Source organism: Notothenia coriiceps, unplaced genomic scaffold, assembly GCF_000735185.1.
Source record: "Notothenia coriiceps isolate Sejong01 unplaced genomic scaffold, NC01 NC01_scaffold00037244, whole genome shotgun sequence".
NCBI lineage: Eukaryota > Metazoa > Chordata > Actinopteri > Perciformes > Nototheniidae > Notothenia > Notothenia coriiceps.
The window spans coordinates 26426138-26438943 of NW_011369945.1; the positions used below are offsets into that span (position 1 = coordinate 26426138).

Genomic DNA, 12806 nt, shown 5'->3' on the forward strand with positions numbered 1-12806 from the left:
TTTTTGTTGAACTTCTTATGCCTGGATAAGAAGATTAACAACAACGATCAAAAAGGGGGAAAGAAATGCCTAATTCATGGTGTATACTGGGCTTTTTACAGTGATTTAGATGATGCATTAACACTTATTAAATCTCATTCTGATAATTTGGACTAGCATCTGGTAATAAATGTGTGCATACTGCTATAGGTGAGAAATGGGACTTTGAAGCAATATTTATATTGGCTGCTTGCTGGCTGTGTGTCTGCAGGGTAATAATTATGCATTGCAGAGGGGATTATTCGGGCTAAGGTCGTGTAAAGCTTAAAATTCAGACAGCTTCTGATATCAGTCAATCAGTTGGTTGGCCTATTAGCCCCCAGCTGCTTCACCTTCTTCTTCCGTTCTCTCTGTCTGTACCTATGTACTTCATGTTCGGAATGACCCAGCTTCCCCAAATTCTTTGGTGTTTCTATCTACGCTTGGGGGCTAATCCTGTTGCTGTGGTCGTGTGTCCTGGATCCTGAGTTCTGGATCTGAGTCCTGGACTTCGAGTCGTGGCTGAGCCTGTCTCTGCGGTCCTGCCTGACTCTCATCATACTACTTCCCTGATGGCTCCCACAGGATTGTTGACATCCTCGTGGATTCGTCTTCTTATTATAGACACATGCATTTCCAAACATTTGGTCTTTCCAAACATTTGGTCTACCTATGTTGTAAATGTATTATCTTTTCGATTTACACACGGCATCTATTGCACGTCTGTCCTTCCTGGGAGAGGGATCCCCCTGGGTTTCTCCCATTTTCCCCTTTAAACTGTGGGGTTTTTCCTTTTTTGGAAGTTTTTCCTTGTACGATGTAAGGGTCTAAGGACAGAGGGTGTCGTATTGTCATACTGATATTCTGTACAAACTGTGAAGTCCACTGAGACAAATGTAACATTTGTGATATTGGGCTATATAAATAAACATTGATTGATTGATTGATTGATTAAAAGTGACAAAAAAAACGACTTTATTTAATAGTGAAACTGCTTTTGTGTGTGTGTGGATTTGAGTGTGTGTGTTTGAACAGACTCATGGGGAGATGCCATTTAAAGTAACATGCTGAGAGAAGCATCCACTGTTGACCTTCCTGCTCCTGACTGCAGGGGTTCCTTGTTTTAACTAAGCTACTGTGCAGCGACCACCTGAAGAAACGCCATTCGAAAGGACACAACATAACACACACACATACACATTACACTACCTGCAATTACCAAGATTCTATTAACCCTGCAAACATGCTGGAGTATCATGAAATGTACAAAGAAGGCATAATGTATTCTCTCCCTCGAGAGGTCTTCATTTTTAAATCAAAGGGCTTTAACTCCCTCTAGAGGCCGACAAGAGGAACAACAATTCACAGATTATTACATGTGTCCTTCGCTTTCATCATCCTCCTTACGCCATCGCTCCATGGTGAATCATCTGTAAAATGTGTGGTGGTAATGACCCCACTACTTCTAAGATCTTCTAACAGCTCTGCTTTAATGTTTTCAGTGGAACGACTTCCATATGTAAACTGAGAAATCCTCTCTAAATGTATATACATCCAACTCCTGCACTCCTCATCATAAACACACAAGACTAAAGTGAGTCACCTGACTAGTTTTGCAATTCTTTATGAATATATACACAGTATGCAGATGATTATGAAAGCAGGTATCATGATAATCGCTCTTAATTGTTTGAGTAAGTTTTAATGCAAAACATATTCTCCTGTCTTCTGTGTTTTTCCTCCAACAAATAAAATATTTGAACACTTCAAGAATATTAGAGACATTTTTAGAGTGATTTTAAAGACTTTGTTTTTAACCCATAAGTGATTTTGTGTAAACTGTGGCAATGTCTCAAATATGTGCATTAATGACCATTAGCAACTTTATATCTGTACAATTATTTTAAGTAAATTGAGGGGTAATCATATTTATTAAATGATTTGCTTTTTTAAAAGAGCTTTTCAAAAAGCCTTGTATTAGGGGGGCAACCAAGGTCACACTTTTGTCTCTGAGAGTGAGAAAGGAAAGAGAGGGTGCTGCACAGTCAGTCTCTGAGCTGGTTCATGCATCTAGCTTTAGGCTAATATCCTCTTTACATAAACTAAATCAAATATATTTCCAAATATAATTCCGACGGGATACTAATATCTGCTGCTGATAGGAAGAGACTCTGGTAAAGAAGGCCAATTTATTTTTTCTCTCAGTTTTTTAAAAATTGGCACCACTTTAATTGTATATGGGCAACAACACTAATATACTGCTACGTTTTTACCATGGTGTACTTATCTGCTATTTAGTTTTATTTGTTTAACTTATTGTGTTCTCTTATTATTAATAGCGGGTGCATACTTAGCCATTTATTTATTTATATGCAAGTCTATTCTCCTCACTTTATCTGCACCATCTGCTATCTAATGTAAATGTCCACGTTGCGGGACAAATAAAGGAATCTGATTCTGATTTCACTGTGACACTTGTAATCTAGCAGATACAGATTACACAATAGTTGTTGCTCCATGTTTAACCCAACATTAAGACACACTTCCTGTAAACCGTGCTGTTTCCTGTTGCGAAAGGATGTTGGTGCTTGCTCCCCTCGTCCGGTTTCATTATGCACATGTTTTTAGTAAAGCTAAATTATAACATTAGGTACTGTAATTCTCCCCTCCAACAATTGACTATGAGCCAAGAACTCCACAAACAGACCATCTCCTTGATTTACTGAACAAAGTGTCGCAAGATGGCATGTAAGCATACGTTCAAAAACACTGCATCACAAAGTAGGGGTATTGTAATTGTTAAAATGCAATATAATTTAAAAAGTATATTCATTTGTGAGGTGTAGAATTAAGCTATTATTTTGCACAACAGATTATGTATATTCATCCACTGTATGGGCTCTGGTCCTTCCTTTTTTTCTTGGTTGAAGGTTTTCTTTTGTGATTCATAAACAACTGACACATTGGCTGACAAAAAAATAAGAGAAATCAGCTAAATATATGCAAATATTAATCTCATGGGTTTACATGTACTTAGTGTGTGATGTATTTTGGACATTTTGCATTGTGTTTGCCTTTGCCAATTACACGTTTTTACAAGTATCTGTAAGAGACTCTCAGCTAATCCTGATGGGCTGTGGGACCCTGGTTCAAGGGAGGGTGAAGTGAAAGGTGAGAGATTAAAACCCTTAAAGCCCTTATTTCTCCTTTTCAACATGTTTTATTTGTATTTGTTTAGTGAAGCTTTATAATGGTGAATATGTGATTGCCTGGTCATATCTCCCAGGCTGTTTATCCTGTAATTGCTGCTAACAAGACAGCTCTTCATTATGACAAGGACCTGCTCTGTGTTAACTCCCTCCGTATGGAAGACAATAAGCCCCACTGGGACCTGTGTCAACCAGAGTGTGAAACGTCAGGAGCATGCACACTGTAGAGCAGACACAATTATACACATACATTTACACATGCATACACTTACAGCAAAAGACCTACAGTATACACACAGAGAGAAAGTGCACTTGGAAGAAAAATTTGATTGGTCTTTCTACTCTGACATCTGCTCTGTGGCAGAGACAGATGGCGAGCCAATCAGACCGCCTGGTGCCTCTGCTACTCCCCGCCTCCCATGCCACCCTGCCGCCCCTCCCCTAAACCTGGCACACATGACAGGTGGCACCTTGCAAATGTGACACCGCCATCACCCTGGAAAATAATGTATTCATTAGATACAGAGCATGCAGTAGATAAGCAGAAAAACAAAAATGCAAATCCAAACAGCCACTTGCAAAAATGACCACTAATTAATTTTCTTAGAAATAAGACATTCCGCATGAAAAAAGCATCAAGAAAATAATGATTAGTTGATGAAGGACCAGCCCTCGTTCACATCAGATCAAAGGCAAGAGATGATATCCACAAACAGACACAACACATATTAAACAGAATACACTAACTGACTTCCTCTGGTGCACATACTATAGAGCAGGGTTATTCAATTAGTTTGTAATGGGGGCCGGTTGATGAAAATGATCAAAAGCAAGGGTCTGGGAAAAAGATGGGTTGAAATATGAGCAATCATATTAAGAGCTTCAGATACAGTAAATACTACAACAGCAAAGTGGAGTGCATATTGTCTTTAATTAAATCAAACAACATAGCCCCAAGGCCTTTATAGATCTAAATGGCAAGTTCAGAACTCAGTAGGCCTACATGTGAAGCTAATTTAACCATCAACATCGTTTCATTTGATTTAATTTAGGTGAAATGATCTAATCATTCACGCAGAGATGCAATAAATGACAGGAGTTGTCACTACAGTAGCTAGTAGGTAGGTTCGAAACCCGAGCCTGCCAAAGTTTTCAGGCAATGTCTTCCCCTCTATCTCTCAATTTAACACCCTCTCTGGAATAAAGGCACTCTGGCCCAAGAAGAAAATAAAAGTAGATGACTTTTCAACATTATACTCAAAGGACCAGTAAATATCACCCCGGGGCTGGATTTGGCCCGCGGGCCGCCAATTGAATGACCCTGATGTAGATTATCACTCAAATCCTTCTCATTTTGTCCTATTTCTGAATGTTAAGCTTGACACTCACTGCAGCTACTGTCCATGTGACTCAAACACTCGAGTCATTCCCTTTTTATTTTGTTTTTCAGCTTGTGCAGGATCTGCTGAAGAGCCTCCCCACTTTGTTTCAAAAGACAATGGAGACCCAGTCCGCCCTGGGTTCAGCTCTGCAAGCAGCCTTCAAGCTGCTGTCGCCCACCGGAGGGCGCATGACCATCTTTCAGACCCAGCTGCCTAACCTCGGTGTGGGGGCCCTTCAATCCAGAGAAGACCCCAACCAACGGGCATCTGCCAAGGTAAGAGAAACACAGATGGAAAGAGATTGATTAAAGAGACGTATATTCTACAGCACCATTGTGGTAGTATGATATATTCATAAAATTGAAATATACAATTGTCTTTAAAAGGAATAAAATATACCAGCCTATGTCTACCGGGTTAGAAGAAGAAAAACGTTGACTTAAAAAATAATCGGAGTGATTTATTATTGTTTTTTGATTGATCGTTTCACATTTACATTGAAATTCTAGCTAGACTTTTAACTGCACTCTAAAACAACCCTGACCGAACAATCACTTAATTATGGAAAATAACGAGAACGTTTGTTCTTCTTTAATTTAAAGGCCTAGATTCAGAGGGCAGTCTTGAAGCCAAGTCTTTTTCTACAAAAAAGTATTAAGAAATGTTGTGTTTTTGCCTTATTTTGGGTAATCAGGATTTTCAATGTTGCTCATACATGGTGTGTTTTCCCTCAGGATATCCAGCACTTATCCCCAGCGACAGACTTCTACAAGAAGCTGGCTCTGGACTGCTCCGGCCAGCAGGTGTCGGTGGACCTGTTCCTGCTCAGCTCTCAGTACTGCGACCTGGCATCGCTCGGTAAGTCTTGCACTAAATAGATAGAAGGTGAAGAGAAAAACTGAAATGTTGCAATTTAGTTTTTGAATGCCTAGTTTATATTCAACGTTTATGCGACAAATCATGATGTGTATAGGAGGATTTTGAATGATTTTGAACTCATTTTAGGCTTATAGCAACCACGGGCCTTATTTTCTAGATAAAAGTGTTTTTGTTTTTAGTGTTTTAAAACACTAAGAGCTATAAAAATTTTTTAAAAAAAGTTATCAGTCTATAAAATAGGTGAAAAACGCCTTTTATGTATTGTAGGTCAGAGACAGAAGCTGGAAACAAAAGAAGTTTCTCAAAAGGTGGAGACCGTGTGTCGGGTTTTAAATCTATATTTAAAACGGCCAATAAATATGTTCTTGTGTTCCTTCCCTTTCGCAGGCTGCATATCCAGATACTCTGCAGGGACTGTTTACTACTACCCATCCTACCACCACCAGCGCAACCCCGCCCAGGTGGAGTGCTTCCAGAAGGATCTGAAGAGATACTTAACCAGGAAGATCGGCTTCGAGGCCGTCATGAGGATACGCTGCACCAAAGGTCTGTGTGCAGCACGAAAGCTGTCCAGCACTGACCTGAATGTGCATTCCCAGAACTTTAGCTTTCATTCACATCCGATTTGTAAATAAGTTGGGAAAAGGAACCCCTTATTTCTTCTATAATATATTTCTGCAGAATAGTTTCATTCATAAATAATCCTACTTTAGGATGTTTTGTCTTTGCTATTGATAGTAGCACTGTCTGGTTACTGTGTAAGTATTTTGTAGGCAGAACTAAACAATCTAGCCTCAATAGCCCCTGAATGCATTCAAATGTTTCTGTAATTGAACCTTCATTTTGATCTTCTGTAAGTCATTTGGAAGACAATATTGTTTGCAGTCGAGATGTGGCTGTCAGTTTAACTTAATTGATTTTTTCTGTCTCTCGCTCTCTCTCTCTCTCTCTCTCTCTCTGCAGGTCTGTCCATCCACACGTTCCACGGAAACTTCTTTGTGCGCTCCACGGATCTGTTGTCCCTTCCCAACGTGAACCCAGACGCTGGCTTTGCAGTTCAGATGTCCATCGAGGAAAACCTGGACGACCTGCAAGTCGTCTCCTTCCAGGCTGCACTGCTCTACACGTCCAGCAAAGGTACACACAAACACACACACACTCACACTCACACACACACACACACACACACACACACACACACACACACACACACACACACACACACACACACAGCCAATGTTGTTTTGTCTTTTTAAAGCCATATTGACATTTTGAAATGTTGTTTGAATAACTGGTGTTTTCTATTACAGGAGAGAGAAGGATCCGTGTCCACACCTTGTGTCTGCCTGTGGTCAACTCTCTGTCGGACATCTTTGCTGGAGCTGATGTTCAAGCCATCAGCGGGCTGCTTGCTTGCATGGGTAGGTACTGCACTATTAAACACAATTTAGCTACCTTCCAGACCAGGGGTCGGCAACCCCTGGCACGCGTGCCAGCATTGGCACGCGGCACCGTAACCAGTGGCACACTAGGAATAAGTGGAATAAGTGTGCAAAAATATTTAAATTGTATTTTCGGATCCTGATCGAGACCGCCGCCAGAGCGTGTCTCCCCGTTACCTGCAGAAGGAAGCCATGCATGCAACGCAGCCCCGCTCTCTTTAACTCCAAGCGACTTTCTGCCGCTTTCCTCCGTGGTGCAGTGCTGATCGTTTCACCACGGAGGAATGCACTTCACTAATTGCAGTACCCATAAGGAGCTGTACAAATGCCGCAGTTTTTGCGTGGCTGTGTATTTAGTTGAAAGCCCAGTGGCGATCTGCTCATCTCTCATCGAAATAATATTAGCATATTATTTCGATGAGAGATGAGCAGATCGCCACTGGGCTTTCAACTAAATACACAGCCACGCAAAAACTGCGGCATTTGTACAGCTCCTTATGGGTACTNTTTTTAGATGAGAATAAAACAAAAACTGTCCAGTATCAAAGACTCATCTCACTCCAGGGTGATAGCAGGACACCCCATCTAGTCACTTAGAAAAAATCAGGACATTCTGATGTACAGTTTCAAAATAAAAGACCTTTGAAGTCTCATATATGAGCTATCATCCCTCTGTGTTTAGATGAGAATAAAACAAAGACTGTCCAGTATCAAAGACTCATCTCACTCCAGGGTGATAGCAGGACACCCCACCTAGTCACTCAGAAAGAATCAGGACATTCTGATGTACAGTTTCAAAATAAAAGACCTTTGGGGACAGGGATGATAGCTCATATATGAGACTTCAAAGGTCTTTTATTTTGAAACTCTACATCAGAATGTCCTGATTTTTTCTGAGTGACTAGATGGGGTGTCCTGCTATCACCCTATTTAAGATATAGGCCTATGCAGTTATGTAAATTAATTAAGTACATTTAGTTAAGTACTGTACGTAAGTACAATTTTGAAGTTCTTGTACTTTACTTGAGTATTTCAATTTGCTGCTGTTTGTTCGTGTACTTTTACTCCACTACATTTAATTAATTAATTTAATTACTTTGCAGATTAGGATTAATGATATAAAATATAAACATTAATTCAATAAAACTTTAGTTACATCTGGATTAAATTAACAAACTACCCTGCAGTATACACAATCATTTAGATGAGCTGCACCTCTACCAGGTTTGATAAACACATTAATGCATCAATAATAAATCAAATATAATCAAAACCAATATTTTACGGAAGCAGACTTTTATTCTAAGACCGTGAGCTTCAAAAAGCAAAAGAAAACCTAAAAAAAGACAAAGAGATGGTTATGATCCATTATGGGTTCCTTGCTAGCAATGAGTAAAACAGTAGCCTACACAACGTTACTTGATTTAATGTTTATATATTAACTCGGGTGATCATTACATAATTACTTGCTTCAAGATGTTATATTAAACTATTTGCTGAGTCAAACTAGCCATGGCCTGATCTCAGGTTTGATATTGATTAAGGCATTTGTTGTGTTCTTTAATTCCAGGAAAGACAAACAACTTCTAAATTTAACTATATTATAAGAGAGCAAAATATATATTCACTTGGCCAAGGACTCGTCACTAGGTTGGTCCTTCGTGAGAGGTACATTTTTTGAATTCATTTATTTTAAGCCCCAACCACCGGAATTCGTTATACTAGTCAAGAAAACTCTCCTGGTGAATTTTATTCAAATTCCAACAACATTTACCCCTCCCTCATCGACCTGGTCACCAGCAGCCACGGTGCTGCAACTGAGGCTAAACTTCAAGGTTGATGATGGAGGGGTAAATGTTGTCAGATTCAGGAAAAAAATCACCAGGAGAGTTTTCTTGACTAATAGAAGGAATTCTGGGGGTTGGAGCTTAGACTTTCCGACTTTCAATTTTAAGGGCCACCCTACTCGTCACGTAACAGAAATTACAGGCAGCAAAGATGTTATCTGTAACCACTATTTCCGTAAAGAGCCCCGAACCTCGTGGGTCAATACATAGGGCTTTGCCCATACATTTATGATTGGTTAAGACTAGATGGAAAGTAAGCGTGGTTTAGACTTTGGTTCTCTCTGGTAGGTGCACTGACTCAGACAAAAGTTTATTGTGTGTGTGTGTGTGTGTGTGTGTGTGTGTGTGTGTGTGTGTGTGTGTGTGTGTGTGTGTGTGTGTGTGTGTGTGAGACCACAGCATACCATTAAATCTTCTGAGCTGTTTACACTGCAGCCTGTTTAAAGACTATTGATGAGCTGCAGAGGTGAAGGCGCCTCATTTCTAATTGACTGCAGCAGAGTATCTGCTTGCTCAACTGTGGTCATTTGTGTGTGTGTGTGTGTGTGTGTGTGTGTGTGTGTGTGTGTGTGTGTGTGTGTGTGTGTGTGTGTGTGTGTGTGTGTGGCCAGAGGAAGGTCTCAGGTGTGAATATGTGAAGTGTTTGCAGAGTGTGTGTGCGCAGTGCATCCCTTCTTGCATGTTAATGTATACGCCTGCAGCAGGCTCTCAGTGGAGTGTGACAGTGTTCTTTATGCATCTAATGGCCAACCGGCTGTGAGCCAGTTTATCAACTGAGCTTATCTTGTGAAGGGGATGTGAGGAGGAGGTTAATAACAGGAATAAATGCCCAAGACGTGACCCAGCATGTGAACTCTGGCAGATGCTCATCAAAGACTGCCAATGAATGCCTGTGCTGTTTCTCTGCCTTCATCCTGATGTTTTTAAGGCTCTCCATCTTTTCTCTGGGTACCTCTGCAGGTGCATTGACATATACTAAAACTGCTCAAAAGAAACTAGACTCCCTAATTATACAATATTTGGTTCGGTGTAATTTGCGCACTAATGTTGGCAGAGGAGTGTATTTGCATTCACTGTGCGATCCTGGCCATTTCATTGATCGAACAGCAGCACGACAAATAGCCGCATCTTTCTTCTTCTTCTCCCCCACAATCCTACATTTACACACTACCCAAATACTCACACCTGACCCTATATGGTGAAATCATTCAATCAATGCTTCCGGTACAAACAGATAGAAATCTTCCAGCAGTGGCTTCAGGAGATTCCCATCTTTCTTTAGTTGTCTGACAGGATATTGCCCACGGAAAAGCCCCCACATACAGTATGACATTTATATGGCGGCTGTCACCTTAACAAGGTCGAACTGCTGGTAAAAGACCTTCTTAAAGTAGATAAATGACTCTGAGGGTTTTCTTCTCAGTATTGTGGGTACAGAACACACTATGTTCAGTTTAGTCAAATCAATCATGTCTGAATCTGAAGCAAGCCTCTATAGCAGGGCTATTCAATTGGCGGCCCGCGGGCCAAATCCGGCCCCGGGGTGATATTTACTGACCCTTTGAGTATAATGTTAAAAAGTAATTTTCTTTTTTTAAAGATTTTTTTTTGGACCTGAGTGCCTTTATTCCAGAGAGGGTGTTAAATTGAGAGATAGAGGGGAAGACAATTCATTACTATAGTAAGTGACGCCTCTCGTCTGTTTATTGGTCTCGTGTTTTGTCAAGAACGTTGACTGTGTGACTATTTCACGTCATCATGCCAATCGGGTTTAAATTTAAGTAACTCGACCTCCTTGCGCTATGTTTTCCAACTAAGGAATATCCTGATCCGGGTGTAAAATGTAAAATTTCATGGGTTTTATTTCGCAGGAAACCTTTTGGGTGTACGAGCAAGTTGGCAATGAAATTAAAGTTTCCTCTGGACCCTCGCGGGAACTATAAAAACTCATTATTCAAATGTGATATATTGGTTGTTACTTTTGTTTGTTGTCCCCCGAAAGTATTAGTCGGGATTCCTGGAGACCGGGACAGTATGGAAAAGGAGTAGGTAAAAAGATGTGACAGGAGAAAAGTTTATTTGCGCTTTTACCGGTGTCTTGTGTTTTTGATTCCGTACTGGACTGTTTTTCTGGTTTGTTTTTGTGGACTGGACGTAGGGATTTGTCCTCTCTTTTGTTTGGGACTGTTCGGTCGTAACTACGTCGTAGGATTATTCGTCGTCGGTCGCATCTTTCTCATTATTATGTATAGTAGGGATGACGGTGTTAGTGACGGACGTGTGAGACAGAGTGGAGTCTTTTGTGTAATACAAGAACGATAGTAGTTTACTAGCGGCTCTATTCTCGTTCAGACGAACTAGGAAAACGTTATTAGTTTGTTGACCGGTTTCCCTGTACTCCGTTCGACGGGGCCTCTCTCACGCTCTCTCTTGGGGCGAACTCCCGAGAGGATTGTATTTAAGCGGTTTATACGGCTCATACGGGTAATAGAGGGTCGTTACTCGTCTTTTTTGCAAACATATACATATATATTTTAATTTTAGTTTTTGAGCGTCACACTCACTTCAGTAAAATCTAATTATACATTACGGTTGTTTCTCGGGACTCGCTTAGTTTAGGACAGTTTGTCAGTGTACCGTTCTCAACGTCGGGCAAAATCACTTACGACAGACTTCACACCCCAACAACCGCGTGTTTTAACCTCTCCGTTACCAAACTCCGTGTCCGCTCGTTTCTTTTTCTTCGAAGTGGCACGAACACTCCAACGTACGACGGTTGTAACAGCTTAGACTACGGTTTCGGGTCGAAAGTTGCCTTTTTCGCTTTTTCGGTTACCATTCTTTTCGCGCCTGTTTTGACTATTTTCCGTTTGCACGGAAAAGACTTACGGGAGGAGACGATTATGAAGGAGTAGTGGCCGCAGTATACGAGCGGTTTGTTCTACTGTCGGTTGTTTTGGGGGTTTACTTATTAAAAACCACTAAAACCGGTACCCGGGTGTTCCGAGTGTCCCGTATTTTGCTTTTGGTACGTAAAGATACGAAGGGAACCATTTACATAACATAATATAGTCAAACGATGTGTCGTGCAGTGAAGATGACCCCGATCCACCCCACCTCAGGTGTTTGTAATATTCGCGGGGTCAATTAAAGGTGTATGACTCATAGGTGCGGTCTGTCTCTCGGTCCTGGCAACTCCCACCGTCCCAATTCTTTTGAGTTCCAACTACGTCTTCGGAAGACAATATGACACGCGATGTATCGACGGCATACAAAAACGGGAAAGAAGGATTTCCGAGGTTGTACTTTACATTACCCAAATGTGAAAGTACAGAAAGGAAGTTTACACAACAAAGACCCGAAGGTTTGCCAAAGTTTATTTCTGAAACGGCATTCTGTCAGTAATTTCGGTCGTAAAGTCTATGAGTCTATATAGACACGTAAATAAATATTTACCACGTATTTAGTTTAGGCCGGTTTGGTTTCCGGACTTATAACCTTTTAACCCAATCTCAAATTTGTAATCTAGGTTGTACGAAATACCCGTACGAAACGTAAAAGGAAATTGGAACGGTTTGTTGGCCAACTTCGATGAAAACCCCCCTTCAAAAGAACTTCGGATTCTAATGAGGGTATTCCAAAAGTAGGTGCACAATTGATACGAAACTCATGGCATATATGTAATACGTATTGTTTGACCAATACCGGTAAATATTATGACCCACAAATTGTTTAACCTTCCCCATAAAACAATTTATAAACGATAGCTCAGCCTAACATCCTTCAAATGCTGGAATGTAACTGGGTAATGATTCTGGGAAAAATGTGGTGTATATAATATGGAACATAGACCTATTGTAGACCTTCCTATTTTCGCACACACGAATACGGTCGACATTTACAATCTGTGTCCTTGATTAAGGTGTAATCAAACCCTTACCCGGCCCAACTACTTATTACTAGGTTTTGTTCTCGCCCTTTTTCTACCAACTTTAGTACTCGTTAGTATCATTCCTCGAGTCGGGGCGG

At 40.7% G+C, this 12806-nt stretch overlaps 2 protein-coding genes across 2 annotated transcripts in view; one reads left to right on the forward strand and one right to left on the reverse strand.

The window, feature by feature from the left end:
- LOC104965163 (protein transport protein Sec24A-like) overlaps positions 1 to 8520 on the forward strand; it is a 20000-nt gene extending 11480 nt beyond the window's left edge. Inside the window, exons 13-18 of the mRNA XM_010794121.1 lie at positions 4678 to 4884; positions 5344 to 5467; positions 5876 to 6034; positions 6452 to 6625; positions 6799 to 6957; positions 8501 to 8520. Coding sequence (XP_010792423.1) covers positions 4678 to 4884; positions 5344 to 5467; positions 5876 to 6034; positions 6452 to 6625; positions 6799 to 6957; positions 8501 to 8520 — 843 coding nt within the window. The remainder of the gene's footprint in view (positions 1 to 4677; positions 4885 to 5343; positions 5468 to 5875; positions 6035 to 6451; positions 6626 to 6798; positions 6958 to 8500) is intronic.
- frmd4a (FERM domain containing 4A) overlaps positions 1 to 12806 on the reverse strand; it is a 123982-nt gene that overhangs the window by 104140 nt on the left and 7036 nt on the right. The gene's annotated exons all lie outside the window — the stretch shown is intronic.